The 20748-nt window shown below is 38.5% G+C and overlaps 1 protein-coding gene across 8 annotated transcripts in view; it reads left to right on the top strand.

The window, feature by feature from the left end:
- The window catches only part of ZNF568 (zinc finger protein 568), a 45402-nt gene extending 36102 nt beyond the window's left edge, over positions 1 to 9300 (top strand). For all 8 annotated transcript variants that reach the window (XM_081217156.1, XM_081217151.1, XM_081217152.1 and 5 more), the window contains 2 exons: positions 734 to 3667; positions 8772 to 9300. In XM_081217156.1, coding sequence (XP_081073282.1) covers positions 734 to 2316 — 1583 coding nt within the window. In that variant the 3' untranslated portion in view covers positions 2317 to 3667; positions 8772 to 9300. The remainder of the gene's footprint in view (positions 1 to 733; positions 3668 to 8771) is intronic.
- Positions 9301 to 20748: the final 11448 nt, after the last annotated feature.

The raw sequence follows: 20748 nt of genomic DNA, 5'->3' as shown, positions 1-20748 counted from the left end.
TGCCTTCAAATCAGTATATAACTCCAGACTTTAAATTAATCCTCTGTTTTTCAGCCCCACTCTTATCCCTGCCTTTTAAGTAACTAAATCCTCCAATTTTTGAGCTTTTCTAGTGTTCTGTTGTCAAATCACTTTGTTGTTGGACGTTTGCATCTTCATAGCACAAAACTTGAATTTCTTAGCTAAGCTATCAGTTGACAGTTGTCTTACCCTTTTGCCTTCCAGTATTTTGTTGAAATGTCTTGTTTACCCTTCTTTTTACTCCTATTTCCTTTGTTCTTATGGGTTTCAATCTTTATTCTTTTACTGTCATTTCAATGGAATTTTAAGAAGTGGGAGAAATAAACATATACATTCGATCTGTTTTGTTTAACCACAAGTGTTAATTTTATCCTCTAGTCATTTGACTTGCTATCCAGTCATTTATGTGGTTGCCCTTTCATCTTAATTATTCTATTCATTTTACTGATATCTGCATTGTATAAGTATGTTTTTTAAATCAATCAAAGCAGCTTGGGCCTATTAATGGCAGTTTTCTCTCCATAATATTATCTATAGGAGTTAACTTCTCAAATCTTAGAAACTAGGGACATTTGCACTTTGGATTTCTTTCATATTGGGAGACTAGAGCCAATATCAGAGATCAACCCCACTTTGGCAAATTTCTGAAATGTTATCAATAATGCAGTAGGAGAAAAATTCAAAAGTTATAATTTTTGGTCCTCCATTTTAGAAGTTTGGGAAGATGATGAACAGATCAAGGAGCAGCAGGAAACACTTGTGAGGAAAGTCACATCCATCTCCAAGAAAACTCTAATTAAGGAAAATGTCATTGAATGTAAAAAAGTTGCAAAAGTATTTCCTCTGGGCTCAGACATTGTTACTTCAAGACAAAACTTCTATGAATATGACTCATTTGATAAGGATTTTGAACATAATTTAGACTTACTTAGTTATGAGAAAGGCTGTATAAGAGAGAAAAATTATGAGTGTAATAAGTATGGGAAACCATTTTACCATTGCTCATCCCATGTTGTAACCCCCTTTAAGTGTAATCAGTGTGGACAAGACTTTAATCATAAATTTGACCTCATCAGACATGAGAGAATTCATGCTGGAGAGAAACTTTATGAATGTAAGGAATGTGGAAAAGCTTTCAGTAGGAAGGAAAATCTTATTACACATCAAAAAATTCATACTGGGGAAAAACCATATAAGTGTAATGAATGTGGAAAAGCTTTCATTCAAATGTCAAACCTTATTAGACACCAGAGAATTCATACCGGAGAAAAACCTTATGCATGTAAGGATTGTTGGAAGGCCTTCAGTCAGAAATCAAATCTCATTGAACATGAGAGAATTCATACTGGAGAAAAACCCTATGAATGTAAGGAATGTGGAAAAGCCTTCAGCCAGAAGCAAAATCTTATTGAGCATGAGAAAATTCATACTGGCGAGAAACCTTATGCATGTAATGAATGTGGTAGAGCTTTTTCTCGAATGTCATCTGTTAATCTACATATGAGAAGTCACACAGGGGAGAAACCCTATAAATGTAATAAATGTGGAAAAGCCTTCTCTCAATGCTCAGTATTTATTATACATATGAGAAGTCATACAGGTGAGAAACCCTATGTATGCAGTGAATGTGGGAAAGCCTTCTCTCAAAGTTCATCCCTTACTGTACATATGAGAAATCATACAGCTGAGAAACCCTATGAATGTAATGAATGTGGAAAAGCCTTCAGCCGGAAAGAAAATCTCATTACACATCAAAAAATTCATACTGGAGAGAAACCTTATGAATGTAATGAATGTGGGAAAGCTTTTATTCAGATGTCAAACCTCATCCGACACCAGAGAATTCATACTGGTGAAAAACCCTATGCGTGTACAGTATGTGGGAAAGCCTTTAGTCAGAAATCAAATCTCACTGAACATGAGAAAATTCATACTGGAGAGAAACCCTATCATTGTAATCAATGTGGAAAAGCTTTCAGTCAGAGACAAAATCTCCTTGAACATGAAAAAATTCATACTGGAGAGAAACCATTTAAATGTAATGAATGCGGTAAAGCCTTCTCTCGAATCTCATCCCTTACTCTTCACGTTAGAAGTCATACAGGGGAGAAACCGTATGAATGTAATAAATGTGGAAAAGCCTTCTCTCAATGCTCATTACTTATAATACATATGAGAATTCACACCGGTGAGAAACCTTTTGAATGTAATGAATGTGGGAAAGCATTCTCTCAAAGAGCATCCCTTTCTATACATAAGAGAGGTCATACAGGTGAGAAACACCGAGTATACTAATTGAATAAAGGCCTTCTCTTAAATTCAATCCATGCTTTACTTAACTTTAAAATATCTTGGCATAGTCTCAAAAAATGAAAAAGATCTTTATGAAAAAATTGTAAAGCTTTATTGAAGGGCAAAAGACTTGAGTAAATGGAGGGAAATGCAATGGATGTAGATGGAAAAACCCAATATCATAAAATGTCTTTTCTCCCCAAATTAATCTATGGACCTAATATAGTTCCAAACATCTAACAAGAATTTTCTAGGGTCTTTACCAAATGATTCTAAAATCCATATGAAATAAAAGTCTATGGATTGCTGAGACAATATTGAATAAGAACAGAGAGGACACACCTTCTACCATACACTACATGTATTATGAAGGTATGGTCATATAATAGTGTGTGGTATTAGAATATTAATGGATAAATAAAAAGGATTTACAGAATAGAATGCCTAGAAGTAAATGAATGAATATATGCAAACTTGTTGTATATTAGACATGACATCGTGAATCAGTAGAAGAATGACGGCCTAGTCAATAAAAACAGTTGGAGTATTTGAATCTCCACATTGGGGAAAATAAAATTACATACAACCTTACAACATATAAAGAAAAAGAATTCCAAAGGATTTGAACACTGAAATGTGAAAAGCCAAACTCTGAACTTCTTGAAAGGAAATAACAGGATATTGTCTATGACTTTGAGGCAGGGAAGTATTTTTTAAAAGGACCCTGCCATTCCACTTCTGGATATACATCCTAAAGAAATTCATAAATATGAATAAGAAATACATATATATATATATATGAATTGAAAACAACATATATATTGAAGGGATAATGGATGAATAAAATGTGATATATTCAAATAATGGAGTGGTATATAGCACTTAAAAGCAACGAGCTTGGTCTGTATTGTGTAACATGGTTGTTATCTAAAATAATGTTGAGTGAAAAAAAAACCAAGATCCAGACGAAACATACCATATAATAACATTCATGTAAATTGGAGTAAAATCATTCACAAAGAATAGAATTGTTTTTATTATTGAAATATGTATGTAAAACTATTTTAAATGGATTAAAAAGGACACATACCAAATTATCAATAGTGTTGTCTCTGGCAGGAGATTAGGATTGAGGGTGTTGATCAAAGGGGGCTTTTAGCTTTACTTGTAATTTTTATGCCTTAAAAAAAGATGGGTAGCATATAAAATAAATCTTAAAAGTTAATGATTTATAATGGTGATATGGATGTCTTATCTTAATAGTGTTTTTGTACTTATTTCTCAGGATTTATTGGCTAGGGGAAGCCTATACCCAGAGAATAAAATATTACAATGGATTCATATACCCTATCAGGTGCTGAACTATTTTGTCAAAAATATTTCCAGAAAAGTAGTAATTAAAATTGATAGTTCTGTTTACTATATAATATGAAGTTAACATGTTTTATCAATCCCATGATGCTTTTTTCCCCCACATTTTCACATTCTGAATTTAGAACTCAATTTTCAACCAAGTATATCTTAGATTCAAGGAAGTATATAATTATTTATTAAAAATTTGAAAATCAGAGGGGAGTGTGACAAATCAAATGTGATTTTATTTACTATTTTAGGGCATCATCAAGGTCTAATGATCCCTACTCTCTCAATGTGTCTTGCATTATTTGGCAGCTGACTTGTTGGATTCATAGCTAATAAGTTAGTAATATGCTTAGAGTCATTGTGGAGAGAAAAAGATTTTCCTGAGAAATTAACTCTACAATATTAGTCTTGCACTGTAAGTTTCCATACAACCAGCATAGGCATTAATATCATTGTTAATTATTACAATATTTTGAAACAAGAAAGCCTTTTATAGGCCATTTTTAAATTTTTATTTATTTATTTATTTATTTATTTACTTGGCTGCATCGGGTCTTAGTTGCGACATGCAGGATCTTCATTGAAGCGTGTGGGATCTTTTGTTGCAGTGAGTGGGCTCCAGAGCCCATGGGGTCTCTAGTTGTGGCACACAGGCTCTAGAGTGCATGCTTAGTAGTTGCGGCGCGCGCCAGGTGGGATCTTAGTTTCCCGACCAGGGATTGAACCGAACCCACGTCCCCTGCATTGGAAGGCAGATTCTTAACCACTGGACCACCAGTCCCAAGAAAGACTTTTATTTTCTTGAGGTGGCCATAAGCAATTATGTAAAATTGTTTCACTCTTCTACAACCCTTGTTTTATGTACCTGTCTAGTTTTGGTTGGAAGCAGTGGTGGTCTAACACTCTGAGCAGTAATAAGAGTTTCACTCAAAGGATCTCATCCTCTGTAACAATACATGAATCACCCCTTCAGGTAATTTTTTTTTTAATTATACCACCTCTACAATATTACTTGACATACAGAAAACCATTAGTGCCTTTTTAAAAACATGATTAGGATTGGTGATGTTGTTCAAAAGGAATCTTTAGCTTTGAATATTTGAATGTCAGCCACATTTATTTTGAAGCTGATTTCACAAAACTAAATCTCAAACTAAATTTATGAAGTACAAATGTGAGTAATGTCAATTTTACTTTTATTAGCTATTTCTGAAGACTGACAGTGACTTAACAATTGTAAATAGCAGGTGCTGATTTTTATGAAATCAATAATTTACCAAAACTTAAATATCTAAATGAGTGTTGTAATTTCATAATCTCTTCTTTCATAGGTTTTGTGCTAAGTCCAATTTTGCCAGCACACTTTTTTGTAGACTTATTTTTTAAAAAAAAATAGTTTTCAAAGTTCATGTGTTATATACATAACAAGATCTGTATATTTTTAGTTGCAAAACTTTTTTTTGGTCTAAACTGTCATTTTTCACTCTGATTTTCTTCTTTTTTTAAATAATTAATTAATTTTTATTTTTGGCTGCGTTGGGTCTTTGTTACTGCATGCCAGCTTTCTCTAGTTGGGGCGAGCAGGGGCTACCCTTCATTGCAGTGCACAGGCTTCTTATTGCGGTGGTTCTCTTGTTGCAGAGCACGGGCTCTAGGTGCACGGGCTTCAGTAGTTGTGGCACATGGGCTCAGTAGTTGTGGCTCGCAGGCTCTAGAGTACAGGCTCAGTAGTTGTGGCACACAGACTTAGTTGCTCCACAGCATGTGGGATCTTCCTGGACCAGGGCTCGAACCGGTGTCCCCTGCATTGGCAGGTGGATTCTTAACCACTGTGCCACCAGGGAAGTCCCCTGATTTTCTTCTTCATGTTTTTTATTTTTATTTTCGTTTGTTCGTTTTTTGCTGCACCAGGCAGCTTGCGGAATCTTAGTTCCCCGGCAGTGAAAGCACAGAGTCCTAACCACTGGACTGCCAGGGAATTCCCAATTCTTCATGTTTCTTTATTTGGCTCATATCTCATTTAAATCTTCTGCCCCTTTACATAGCTTTGGAGTCAACAGAAATCTTTAAAATTTCACCTGCAGTCCATAAGGACTACCTTAGTGGCCTCTTTTAGCCTCTCCCACTAAGAGTGGCTGTGCTTATTGGGTGAGATAAAGTGCCTGAGAGTAAACCTGAATCTCAAGTCTAAGAAGGCTGTTCTGCTGACTATATGTCAACAAGAAAGTGATCTGGTCTCTTAAGTTTTTTCCCTGTCCTAAGGAATAGAAATAAGGTCTAAGTGACTGAGATAACATCTGAAAACAAAATCATTAATCAAACTACGATAAATCCCTCTCCACTTGGACGCATGTGAACTGCTGCCTGGAGAATTTCCATTCTAGGTTTCAGACTTAATTTGAAGTTTGCTGATATGAAAGATGAGGAAAAGAGAGATAAAGGATAGCTCTTACATTTTTGTGGAGAGCTGGATGGTCAGCATTTGCTAAAAATGCAGCAGACTAGGGAGAAACATTTTGGGGTAAAGATTGGAGGATGGAATCGAGTTCTATTGTGGACATTCTTTTACCTTGTATCTGCCAGAAGCAGACCTTAAGGTGAGGATTCCTATGCAAGTGGTTTATTAAGGAAGTTCTCCCAGTAAAAATGGTAAGGGCATGAAGAAGCAGGACAGTAAAGAGGAAGTTAAGGGTGTGATCTCAGCTGTAGTCCTGCCATGGGACGTTTCAGCCCGATCACTAAGGGAACTCTAGAATGTAAGTTATGCCTTAGACTTGTCAAGATTCCCCCCTCATTGTGCTGCCAGCTGCTGAGGATCTTTGCTGACAACTCACAGCTAAGTTCCTCTATAGGAGTTGCTCTTGCACAAAGAGAGCTGGGTCGTGCACGGTTAACACTGCCTCCCCAAGGGCAATTTAGAGCAAGTCCAAAGAGCCAATCCCGTCCTAGAGCTCCCCAACAGATTGCAACCCTATCACAGATCAACTTCACCTTCCACCCAATCTGCTTCCTCTCAGATTCTGTTTCCCAGGCAACCTGATCTAAGACAGGCAGACATTTTACAATAGCAAGTCTCAAACTGAAATAAAAATTTTAAATGCATTTAAAAATGAATAAACTAGGGCCTCCCTGGTGGCGCAGTGGTTGAGAGTCCGCCTGCCGATGCGGGGGATACGGGTTCGTGCCCCGGTCTGGGAGGATCCCATGTGCCGCGGAGCGGCTGGGCCCGTGAGCCATGGCCTCTGGGCCTGCGCGTCCGGAGCCTGTGCTCCGCAACGGGAGAGGCCGCAACAGTGAGAGACCCGCATACCGCAAAAAGAAAAAAAAAAAAAAAAAAAAAATGAATAAACTCATCACATGTTAACATGATAACATTTTATGAATAGTAATTATTTTCCAAAACAAAAATAATGAGAGTGGCATCATTATATAATTTTTTAGATACCTGGTTTCTTATATCTGCATTCATTCTGTAGCAATGTCACATGTTATATAGACTGGGAGACTCTACACTCATGAGAGAATGAAAGTGAAAAAGGAAAATAAAGTCTTGGAATTACTATGAAAATATTTTGACCTAAGGGACCCCTAGGGATTCTCCAACCACTCTTTAAGAACTGCTGTTTTGACATCTGCCCTGGTCTCTTCAAAAACTCTTTGTTAAGGGACTAAAAAGTTGTGAAGGGAGGGGAACTGAGGAGAGGTGTTGGCATGCTATTTAAAAATATAAGTAGTCCTAGATAGAGGATTTGAGAAACAAGAAGAGTGGGCAAAGAAAATGTTAAAATGTGAGTAAATAGAACAAATATTGACAGTGGAACAGAATAGCAGAACTGACTTATGGCATTAAAAATGACAGTGAAATTACTGGAAAACACTGGCATATAATTCACAGGATTGGTGTGGGTTTGATTTAAAGTATTTCAGGTCCCTTTATTGTTAAAGCTGATGTTTTGAGATACAGATTTAGAATGTAAGAGACCTCAAATAATAGTGCCTTAAAATAAAATTAAAAACTGATTTTTTTATCCTTACTTTAATAGTCTGAAGTTAGGTAGTACAGAACTGGTATGACTTCTCTTTCTTGTTTTCCAACACTCCTAGGGTGGTAACCTTATTCACACAGTCCAAGATGGCACACTATCATATTCACATCCCAAGGAGCCAAGTGGAAAAAGGGGCAGAGAGGCACATCAGTTTACTTTAAGGACAGGTATCTAAAGTTGGAGACATTACTTTCCTTCACATTCTACTGGCTAGCACTTAGTAACAAGAACATTACTTTCCTTCACATTCTACTGGCTAGCACTTAGTAACAAGAAATAGCTGCAGAGCCAGCTGGGAAATTACAAAGACATAACATCCAGCACTGATGATTATGAAAGTAAGTGGTAATGCTGTGAAATATATGACTCTTTTGGAAATTAAAGTTTTCATACTGATGAAAAAATTCAGGATTTCTGGTTTCAGCTCTGACATTTAAGGAGCTTGGAAATCATTGCTCCCATTCTTACAACAAGGGAAAAAAAAACCTGAACAAACTGAAAATCAATGACTCCCCCCCCCGCCCCTGAACTCTGGGAACTCACAATTACTACTATTATTTTTTAAAGATTTTTTTAAGGGAAGTTATCAGTTAACAGGAAAACTGAGGGGAAGGTACAGTGATTTCCCATATGCCCCCTGCCCCCACACATGCCTAGCCACCCTATTACCAACATCGCCCACCAGAGTGGTACATTTATTACAATTGATGGACCTACTTTGACACATCATAATCACCCAAAGTTCATAGTTAACATCAGGGTTCACTCTTGGTGTTGTGCATTCTATGGGTTTGGACAAATGTATCCACATATATCCACCATTATAGTATCATACAGAATATTTTCACTGCCCTTAAAATCCTTTCTGCTATTCATTCCTCACCCTAACCCTTGGCAACCACTGATCTTTTTGTCTCCATAGTTTTGCCTTTTCCATATAGTTGGAATCATATAGTATGTAGCCTTTTCAGATTGGCTTCTTTTACTTAATAATATGCATTTAAAGTTCCTCCATGTCTTTTCATGGCTTAATAGTTTATTTCTTTTCAGCACTGAATTGTCTGGATATGCCACAGTTTATTCATTCATCTGCTGAAGGACATCTTGGTTGCTTCCAGGCTTAGGCATGTATGGATAAAGCTGCTGTAAACATCCATGTGCAGCTTTCTGTGCAGACAGAAGTGTTCATCTCTTTTGGGTAAATATCAATACCAAGGAATGTGATTGCTGGAATATTTGGTTAGAGTATGTTTAGTTTTATAAGAAGCTGCCAAACTCTCTTCCAAAGTGGCTGTATTGGCTTCCCTGGTGGCACAGTGGTTAAGAATCCTCCTGCCAATTCAGGGGACACGGGTTTGATCCCTGGTCCAGGAAGATCCCACATGCTGTGGAGCAACTAAGCCCATGCGCCACAACTACTGAGCCTGCGCCCTAGAGCCTGTGAGCCACAACTACCAAAGTCCATATGCCTAGAGCCCGTACTTTGCAACAGGAGAAGCCACTGCAGTGAGAAGCCCAAGCACCGCAACAAAGAGTAACCCCTGCTCACCGCAACTAGAGAAAGCCTGTGCACAGCAACACAACCAAAAATAAATAAATAAATTCATTTTTAAAAAAGTGGCTGTATCATTTTGCATCCCACCAACAATGAATGAGAGTTCCTGTTGCTTCACATCCTTGTCAGCATTTGGTGTTGTCAACTTTCCAAATTTTGGCCATTTCTAATAGGTATGTATAGTTGGTATCTCATGGTTGTTTTAATTTCCCTGCTGACATATGATATGGAGAATTTTTTAAATTTTATTGAAGTATAGTTGATTTACAGTGTTGTGTTCATTTCTACTATACAGCAAAGTGACTCAGTTATATATATATATATATATATATATATATATATATATATATATATATATATATATATATTGCTTTTCATATTCTTTTCCATTATGGTTTGTCACAGGTTATTGAAAATAGTTGCCTGTGCTATACAGTAGGACCTTGTTGTTTATCCGTTCTATATATAATAGTTTGCCTCTACTAATCCCAAATTCCCATTCCTTCCCTCCCCTACCTCTCCTCCCCCTTGGCAACCACAAGTCTATTCTCTATATCTGTGAGTCTGTTTTTGTTTTGTAGATATGTCGATTTGAATCATATTTTAGATTCCACATATACGTAATATCATACGGTATTTGTCTTTCTCTTTCTGACTTACTTCGTGAAAACAATGACTTTTCTTAAACCCATCAGAGAATTGAGGTCACAGGGAAAACCACCACTCTGAATTGTGGAGAGATGGAAAAATATAGATAACAGCCAAAATCAGCTTACCCAGGGAAAACCACCACTCTGAATTGTGGAGAGATGGAAAATATAGATAACAGCCAAAATCAGCTTACCCGGAGCAAAAGCTACAGGAGCCATAAACTGTTAAGAATACTTAAATGATAGTTTTGATGAATTGCTGAAGGGTGAGTGTGGATTAGCTTGAGTGTGAGAAGCTCTGGGGGTCCAGCCTTAGGGAACCCCCCACACTTTCATGTGTTTTATCTCTTAAGAACCCACCAGGTTCTCAAGGTAAAGATCTAAGAAACACCCCCCCCTCATTTTTGGGACTAGGAAAGGGCAGCCTTTTTGAAATACACTTAGAGTGTTCTACATAATAAATTCCTGCTCTCCTAGGCAAATGGTATTACCAGAGCCCTATCTCCTGGAGGGAGGGGCAGCTAGCCAGTGCCAGCCCCCTTTAACCTTCCTGTCTCACTGAAACGGAGAAGGGAAAAAAGGGCTGAGAAATCTTCCAAAATATTCAGACCCACTAAAAAAGGAGATTTAATTATGAGTATAGAATGCTTCCCCTCCCCCACACCTTAGCACCACATTGATAGGGCTCCTGTATAATAACAGTGGATTGCAATGGAAAGAGCCACAAGATAGACTTGATTTAAGAAGGAGATCTTAGGGAAACCCAAAGACAACAGAGGAGGAAGAAACGTTGACACCAGAGAAAACTAAAGCCTCTGTCACTTACAGCTGTAGCAAACATTAAACATGGTCCAGCTACTGGCCAGATTTACATAAAATCTCACACTAAGGTATATTACTTCAGTTTATATTACCCAATACATCATATCCAGTTTTCAACAAACAATTACAAGCTATGCTAAAAGGCAAGAAAAAACTGAAGAGATGATGCAAGCATTAGAACCAGGCTCAGATATGACCCAGATTTTGGAATTATCAGGTAGGAAATTCAAAATAACTGTGATTAATATGCTAAAGGACTCTAATGGAAAATGTAGGCACTATGCAAGTAGACAGTTGGGTAGTGTAAGCAAAGAGATGAAAACTCTAACAAAAGATCAAAAGGGGGCTTCCCTGGTGGCGCAGTGGTTGAGTGTCTGCCTGCTGATGCAGGGGACATGGGTTTGTGTCCCGGTCCAGGAAGATCCCACATGCCGCGGAGCAGCTGGGCCCGTGAGCCATGGCCGCTGAGCCTGCGTGTCCAGAGCCTGTGCTCCACAACTGGGGAGGCCACAGCCTTGAGAGGCCCGCGTATCGCCAAAAAAAAAAAGCTAGAAATTAATACCTTTGATAGGTTCATCAGTAGAATGAATATGGTCAAAGAATCAATGAGCTTGGAGCTATGTCAGTAGAAATTTGCCAAACTGAAATGTAAAGAGAAAAAACTGGTTTAAAAACAAACAACTCAAAAACAAAACAAAACAAAAGCCAGAACAAAATATCCAAGAACTGTGGGTAAATAACAAAAGGTGTTACATACATGTAATTAGGATGCCAGAAGGAGGAGAAAAAGATAAAGGAGAAATATTTGAAATAATAATGGAGGAGAGTTTTCCAAAATTAATAACACCAAATGACAGATCCAGGAGGCTCAGGAAACACCAAGCAGGTGAATTACCAAGAAATCTACATGTATCTACAGTTGATCCTTGAACAATGCAGGGATTAGGGGTGCTGGCCCTCAGAACAGTCAAAAATCCACATACTGCTATCTCTGTCTCAAAAACAAAGGAATTGATAAATGACTCACCCAAGGACAGGAGGCTGAAACAGTTTGGATAGAATCAGGACTCAAACCCTAGTTCTTTTGATCCCACATATTGTGATTTCTAATTGAACACAAACCTTTCCCCACACATAAAGATCTGTAAAATGAAAATATACGTACTGTACTGATTGAAAGTAATCCATGTATAAGTGCACCCGTGCAGTTCAAATCCGTGTTGTTCAAGCAGCAACTGTATATCATATTGAGACTGGAGAAAACCAAAGACAAAAAGAAAAATCTTGAAAGAAGCTAGGTTTGGTGGGGGATGGGGGGAACACCTGAACTCTGGAAAACAAGAATAAGAATTACATTGGGCTTCTCTCCAGAAACCATGTAAGCATGAAGAGAATGGAGTGAAATATGTAAAGTTTTAGGGGAAAAAACCCTAGCATTCTACAAAGCTATAGTAATCAAAATAGTATGGTGCTGGCACAAAAACAGACACATAGATAAATGGAACAAAATAGAGAGCCCAGAAGTAAACCCACACATATCTGCTCAATTAATCTATGACATAGGAGGCAAGAATATACAATGAAGAGACAGCCTCTTCCATAAGTGATGTTGGGAAAACTGGACAGCTACATGTAAAGGAATGAAATTAGAACATTTTCTCACACCATATACAAAAATGAACTCAAAGTTAATCAAAGACCTATTGTAAGACCTGAAATCATAATACTCCTAGAAGAAAACATAGTACACTCTTTTCAGGTCTTAGCAATCTTTTTTTGGGGGATCTGTCTCCTTAGGCAAGGGAAACGAGCAAAAATAAAACAAGTGGGACCTAATCAAACTTAAAAGCTTTTGCATAGCTAATGAAACCATCAACAAAACAAGAAAAGCAACCTACTGAATGGGAGAAGATATTTGCAACTGATATGTCTGATAAGAGGTTAATATCCAAAATATATTAGGAACTCATACAGCTCAGTAGCAAAAACAAACAACCTGATTTAATAATGGGCAAAGGACCTGAAAGGCATTTTACCAAGAAGACATATGGATGACCAACCGACACAGGAAAAGATGTGCAACATTACTAATCATCAAGGAAATGCAAGTCAAAACCATTGTGAGATATTATTTCACACCTGTCAGAATGGCTACTGTCAAAAAGACAAGAAATAAGTGTTGGCGAGGATGTGGAGAAAAGGGAACCCTAGTACATTATTAGTGGGAGTGTAAATTGGTATAGCCACTACGGAAAACAGTATGGAGGTTCCTCAAAACATTAAAAATAGAACTACCATATGATCCAGCAATTCTACTCCTGGTTATATATCCAAAGAAAATGAAAACACTAATTCAAAGATATATGCATTCCCATATTCACTGCAGCATTATTTACAACAGAACAAGGAAAAGTATCAGGGGAAAAGAGGGCATCAAATAATCATAAAGAGATCAATTGCCCAAGAAGTCATAATAATCATTAAAGTGTATAGACCTAAGAGCAGAGCATCAAAATGCATGAGGCAAAAACTGATTGAATTATATTCATAATAGCCAAAAGGTAGAAATAATGAAAATGTCCACTACCAGATGAATGGATAAACAAAATATGCAGGGGCTTCCCTCGTGGGGCAGTGGTTGAGAATCCGCTTGCCAATGCAGGGAATATGGGTTCAATCCCTGGTCCGGGAAGATCCCACATGCCCTGGAGGAACTAACCCCATGCGCCACAACTACTGAGCCTGTGCTCTAGAGCCCATGAGCCACAACTACTGAGCCCGCATGCCACAACTACTGAAGCCCGCGTGCCTAGAGCCTGTGCTGCACAACAAGAAGCCACCGCAATGAGAAGCCCACACACCGCAACAAAGAGTAGCCCCCACTCGCCGCAACTAGAGAAAGCCCGCACGCAGCAACAAAGACCCAACACACCCCAAAATAAATGTTTTTTTAAATGCTGTATCCATTTAACAGAATATTATTTGGCCATAAAAAGGAATGAAGTACTGATACATGTTACAGTATAGATGAACCTCAAAAACATTATGCTACATGAAAGAAGCCAGAAGCAAAAGACCACAAATTATATGATTATTCCATTTATGTGAATTATACGGAATAGGCAAATCCATAGAAACAGAAAGCAGATTAATGGTTTCCAGGGACACTGGGGAACGAGGGATTGGGGAGTGACCGCTTATTGGGCATGGGGTTTCCATTTGGGGTGATGAAAAGTTCCTGGAATTAGATAGTGGTGACAATTGCACACCGCTGTTAATGCACTAAAAGCCACTGAATTGTACACTTTTTAAATGGATAAAATGTGAATTTTATCATAATAAAAATGACTGATAGAACTGTAAGGAGACTACTACACCCCACCTTCAGTAATTGATAAGCCCATGAGGCAGAAAATCAGTAAGGACATAGTTGAACTGAATAGCATCATTGATCAGCTGAATTTAGTTGATGCTTATAGACTATTTCATCCAGAAACAGCTGAGTACACATTCTTCTCAACTCAGTTCAAACATTCACCAAAGTAGACCACATTCTGGCCATAAAACACACCTAACACATTTTGAAGACTAGAAATCATATAAAGTATGGCCTTAGACCACAGTGAGAAATAAACTAGAAATCAGTAATAGAAAGCTGAAAAAAATCACAAAATATTTGGAGATTAAACAACAGATTTATAAATAACACATGGGTTAAACAATTATCAAGAGAAATTCAAATATATTTTCAACCAAATGAAGATACAATTTATCAAAATTGTGGAGTGCAGTGAAATGAGTACTTGGAGAGAAATTGTAGCCTGAAGTTCTATATTAGAAAAGAAGAAATACCTAAAATCAATAATTTAAGCTCCCACCTTAGCAAATGAGATAAAGAGGAGCAATTTAAACCTAAATCAAGCAGAAAGAAAGCAATAATAAAAACTAGAGATCATTGAAATTGAAAACAGGAAATCAATGGAGAAAATCAGTGGAAACAAAAGCTAATTCTTTGAAAAGATCAATAAATTGATAAAACCCTAATGAATCTAACGAAAAAAGATGACAAAACTATAAATCTCTTAGGAAAAAAATTTAGGGGACAACTGACATTGGATTGGTAATGATTTCTTGGCTATGACACCAAAAGCACAGACAGTGAAAGAAAAAGTAGATATATTGGACTTAATCAAAATAAAAAACTGTGCATAAAAGTATACTATCAAGAGAGCAAAAAGACAACTCACAGAATGGGAGAAAAATCATATTTCTAATAAGTGATTAATATCCAGAATATATGAAGAATTCCTAAGAACAAATAACAATCCAGTTCAAAAATTGGCAAGTGCCTTTTATAGACATTTTTCCAGTGAAGATACACAGATGGCTAACAAGCACATGAAAAGATACTCAACTTCAATTGTCATTATGAAAATGAAAAATCAAGACCATAATGAGATATGACTCCGTACCCCCTAGGCTGACTATTATTTTTTAAATGGAAAATAATAAGGTTTGGCAAGGATGTGAAGAAATTGGAACCCTTGTGAATTGTTGGTGGGAAAGTAAAATAGTGCAACTGCTGAGGAAAACTGTTTGGCAGTTCTTCAAAAAAGTTAAACTTAGAATTACCATATGATTCTGTATTTCCACACCTAAGTATATATCCAAAAGAATTGAAAGCAGGAATTCAAATTGATATTTGTAAACCAATGTTCATAACAGCATATTGACAATAGCCCCAAAATGGTCATCAGTGGATGAATGGGTAACCAAAATGTGGTATATATATATACAATAGAATATTATTCAGCCATGCAAAAGAATGAAATTCTCGTACACACTACAATATAGATGTAACTTGAAAACAGTGTTGACTTTTGTCCTGAAAAATAGTTACCTTGGCTGGATTATTTTTTAATAAGAATCTTGATAGATGGAAATTTTTTTCATATTTATTTAATTTATTTATTTGGTTGCAATGGGTCTTAGTTGCAGCAGGTGGGCTTCTTAGTTGTGTCTCACTGGCTTCTTAGTTGCAGCTCACCAGCTCCTTAGTTGCAGCAGTCAGGCTCCTTAGTTGTGGCTCATGGGCTCCTTAGTTGTGGCATGCAAACTCTCAGTTTTGGCATGCATGTGGGATCTAGTTCCCTGACCAGGGACCGAACCCAGGCCCCTTGCATTGGGAGCATGGAGTCTTAACCACTGCGCCACCAGGGAATCCCTTGGCTGGATTTAAAATACAATCTGTCTCCCCTGAATAAGCAGTAACTGAAATATCTGCTCCATTTTTCCAGTCTTCTAATTGTTGATTTCCCTAGGCTCTTTGGAGTTTCCTTTTACTTGTAAGTTTCAGGCATCAGTCAAAGTTTTGGGCAGAATTTATATGTAGATCTTGAGTCTCTTTCTCTGTAGCTCCCTCCTTACTGGAAGTTAAGTCTTCATTATTAAACCATTTCATGAAACTTCAAACGTCATCCTCCAACTTCTCAAGCCAGTATGATTGTGGCTTTCTACTTGTGTTTGGCTACCTTGTGCCACAGAGGCTGTGAAGTGCTCTTAGGTGATAATCTATATAAATGTTAATGTGTCACAGTGCACTTTTTGGTTTTCAAGTTTCAACTCCCCTTCAATTTTTGCCTACTTTTATTTGTTCCCCAATGCCTTCACATTGTGTGTGTGTGTGTGTGTGTGTGTGTGTGTAAAAACATAGTCCAGAGTTTATAGTTATTGTCTTTGTGTGGATTAGTCTGAAATAAGCAAGTCTGCCACTACTGAAAGTGGAACTAGACAATGACATTTGAGCAAAGAACTGAAGGAGGTGAGGGAATGAGTCATGGAAAATTTTGAATAAAGAACATTTAGCTTTAGAGAACAGTAATTTCAAAGACCCTGCCGAGAGCATAAGTGACATGTTCAAGGAATGGTAAGGAGCAGGACATTATGGTCAGAGAAAAGAGAGGTAAGAAGGGACTAGTAAGTGATGGTGTTTAGAAAGAGATTGAAGGCCAGATTGATGACTCATCTTGAAGATGAGTCTAGGAAGGGATTGGCCTTTGCTTTGTAAGGAGTGGGAAACCACTGGAAGGCCATAAGTAGAGGACTAACACAATATGACTTATGTTTTAAAGGGATTGTCCTATAAGGACCTATTAATAATAGAGGGCAGAGGAGCTAATGTGGAACCAGAGATACAAATTGAGAGGCTCGAGGTAATAAGGACTTGGATCTGGGTGATAATGGTTGATGTATTGAGAAGTAGTCAGTTTTTTGAGATATTTTCAAGGTAGAGCTATAAAGGTTGGCTGATAGATTTGGTGTGGCTCATTAGAGAAAGAGAAAAATCAAGATGATGCCCAGATTTTTGGCCTGATCAACTTAAAAGATGCAATTTCTATCTGTTGACATGGAAAAGCTACAGGACAAGCTTGTTTGAGGGTCTGGATGGACAGATTGCTAGGGAGAGGCCTAGATTTCCAAGCACAGAAGTCTACTAGACAACTAGATATGTGGATCTGGAATCCAGGAGGGATGTCTGACTAGAGATATACTTTCATGAGTTGTTAGAATATTAATTATGTTTAAAGCCATGAGACTGGATGACAAGAGATCTAAGGACTGATCTTTGGGGGGAACTCCATCATTTAGAGGGCAGAGAAATGAAGAGCAAGCAGCATAGGGGATAAGAAAGCGGGGCCAGGGAGTTAGAACAAAAACCCAGGGAGGAAAATGTATTGGGAGCAAAGTGAGGAAAGCGTTTTTAAAAGGAGGGAATGATGAACTTTACCAAATTTTGCTAATTGGCCAAGTAAAAAGAAGACTGAGGGACTTCCCTGGTGGTGCAGTGGTTAAGACTCTGCGCTCCCAATGCGGGGGGCCCGGGTTCGATCCCTGGTCAGGGAACTAGATCCCACACTCATGCTGCAACTAAGAGTTCTCATGCCACAACTAAGGAGCCCTCAAGCCCCAACTAAAGGAGCCTGCCTGCCTCAACTAAGACCTTGTGCAACCAAATAAATAAATAAATATTTTTTTAAAAGAAGAAGGGCTTCCCTGGTGGCGCAGTGGTTGAGAGTCCACCTGCCGATGCAGGGGACACAGGTTCATGCCCCGGTCTGGGAAGATCCCACATGCCGTGGAGCGGCTGGGCCCGTGAGCCATGGCCACTGAGCCTGCACATCCGGAGCCTGTGCTCCGCAACAGGAGAGGCCACAACAGTGAGCGGCCCGCGTACCGCAAAAAAAAAAAAAGAAGAAGAAAAAGGCTGAGATACTGACCATTGAATTCTTTAGCAACAGTTAAGTTATTGGTGACCTTGACAAGATTAGTTTCAGTAAAGTGGTGGTAAGTAAAACTCTGAAAGTAGATAAAATACGTAGTTAAAATGACTTATAGTGATGGGAGATTTTACAATCTCTCTAATTGACTGATCAAACAGACAAAATGTTTTTAGGCTTATAGATAATCTAAGCAGCACAATTAACAAATTTGACCTGCTGGACATACCTAGAGCATGCATCTGACAACTTCAGAATATACATTCTTTCCAAGCAAACATGGGACATTTATAGAAGTTGACCATAAAGAAAGTATCAAGCAAATATCAGTAGATTAATATCTTAAGCGGCAATCTCATCACATTGCAGTTAAACCAGATATCAGTTACAAAAAGCCTGGAACCTATCAGTATATCAGAAAGCAAGACAGTTATCAGATTACTGGGGTCATTTTAAAGGACACAGGAGCCAACTTGAAGGGACTCTCACTGGCCAAAGATGATTTTATTTTTATTTTATTATTATTATTTTTTGCGGTATGCGTGCCTCTGACTGCTGTGACCTCTTCCGCTGTGGAGCGCAGGCCCCGGACGCACAGGCTCAGCGGCCATGGCTCACGGGCCCAGCCGCTCCGCGGCATGTGGGATCCTCCCGGACCAGGGCACGAACCTGCGTCCCCTGCATCGGCAGGCAGACTCTCAACCACTGTGCCACCACGGAAGCCCCAAGCAACTACTCTTAAAGCTCCTGCTCTGAACTGGCACATGTCACTTTCACACATTACCAAGCCTGATATCAATGGGCAGGAAGTATAATCCTCTTCTAAGGAGGGACCCAGAGAAAAGTGGTAAAAAGTATGGTATAATATCAAAGTCTACCACGTTAGCCAACTAAAAAACCTAATGTGGGGGCCTCCCTGGTGGCGCAGTGGTTGAGAGTCCGCCTGCCGATGCAGGGGATACGGGTTCGTGCCCCGGTCCAGGAGGATCCCATATGCCGCGGAGCGGCTGGGCCCGTGAGCCATGGCCGCTGAGCCTGCGCATCCGGAGCCTGTGCTCCGCAACGGGAGAGGCCGCGGCGGTGAGAGGCCCGCATACCGCAAAAAAAAAAAAAAAAAAAAAAAAAAAAAAAAAAAACCTAATGTGGGCCCTGAATGGACAAAGGCTGTTATTAATATAACTATGTGCACCTGAGGTAAAAATATCAGGGACTTCCCTGGTGGTACAGTGGTTAAGAATCCGCCTGCCAATGCAGGGGACATGGGCTTGAGCCTTGGTCTGGGAAGATCCCACATGCCGCGGAGCAACTAAGCCCGTGCACCACAACTACTGAGCCTGCGCTCTAGAGCCTGCGGGCCACATCTACTGAGCCTGCAAGCCACAACTACTGAAGCCCGCATACCTAGAGCCCATTCTCTGCTACAAGAGAAGCCACCGCAAGGAGAAGCCCACGCACCTCAACGAAGAGTCGCCCCTGCTCACTGCAACTAGAGAAAGCCTGCACGCAGCAACGAAGATCCAGTGCAGCCATAAATAAATAAATAAATAGAAATATATATATATATATATATATATATATATATATATATATATATATCAGACAAAACCCAGCAAAACCAAAGACAAAGTTAGGAGACATGGATCTGGTATCTACATTTCTTCTCAGTAGAATTACATTCCTTACAATTCTGAACTCCAAATAATGTCTTCAAAATTGACAGAAAGACTTCAAAAAGAAGCATCTCTGAAAAAAATAACCACCTACTTCCCAAGCCTGTGATTAAGGTATAATGTCTGTAAAGTCGAAGTTTTCAGATGAAATTCTGATGGAAGTTAGTTGCCCTATGATTTTCAAAGGATTTGTTGGAAGTCTCTATTTCCATTGGACTGTGTCTCAAGAATTACTAGGAAGGGTGTGTAAGGGTTTTGCTAAAGTAAGAAGGAGGGGTATTTGCTTTATTTAATCATGTTACATTGGCCTTTCTCTTTGGATTTAGTGCAATGGGCCTCAAAGTTTGCCCAAAGGTACCCTAGATTTTGGTTAGTTTTGTTTGTGGGAAAATTGGATGGTTTGGGGGCCTGTAGAGGAAATGGGTTCAAGAAGATCTCTAATAAGAGAGAATTCCATGTCCTATTGACCTGCACTGGGCCTAGTGAAAAGTCCTTTCACCAGGAGTTGAATGGGAACTGGGTGTGTTGAACCAAGTTGAAATGTAGAAGGCAGAGGCCAAGATCCTTGGGGTAGAAGATTATTTCCAACTCAGAAGTGTGGGAATAAGGGAGATAAAACACAGAGGGGAGAGAGGAAATGAAGGAAGAGCCACTGCTACTTTAAGATTGCAATAAACTTAAAGGACTTATGAAGGCTTCAGTACACTTAAAATCAAATAAATGCAGTAAAAAAAACACATATAGCCTACATTAAAATTATTTTTATGTAGCTCCATAGAATTGTGTTGAATATTAAACCTGTCAAATTGAATTTTAGAGACATTTGACTATACATGATAATTTTTATATCATAGGTCTCATGTTTTAAAGCCTACACATAGGTCTGAAATATTTGTAGGCCCTAGAATAGTCCACAGGGATCAGGTGGTTTGCCCTTCATTACTTCATCCTTTACTCTATCCCTGACTCATGTCTCTAAAACTTCCCCGCCTACTTCCTTAATGACTAAAGGTCTTTTAATGTCTTTTTTCCCCACTCTTTCCCTTTTAAAAA

Source organism: Mesoplodon bidens (genome assembly GCF_964165515.1).
Source record: "Mesoplodon bidens genome assembly, chromosome: 18".
Classification (NCBI taxonomy): domain Eukaryota; kingdom Metazoa; phylum Chordata; class Mammalia; order Artiodactyla; family Ziphiidae; genus Mesoplodon; species Mesoplodon bidens.
This window is presented reverse-complemented; position numbering and strand designations above follow the sequence as displayed.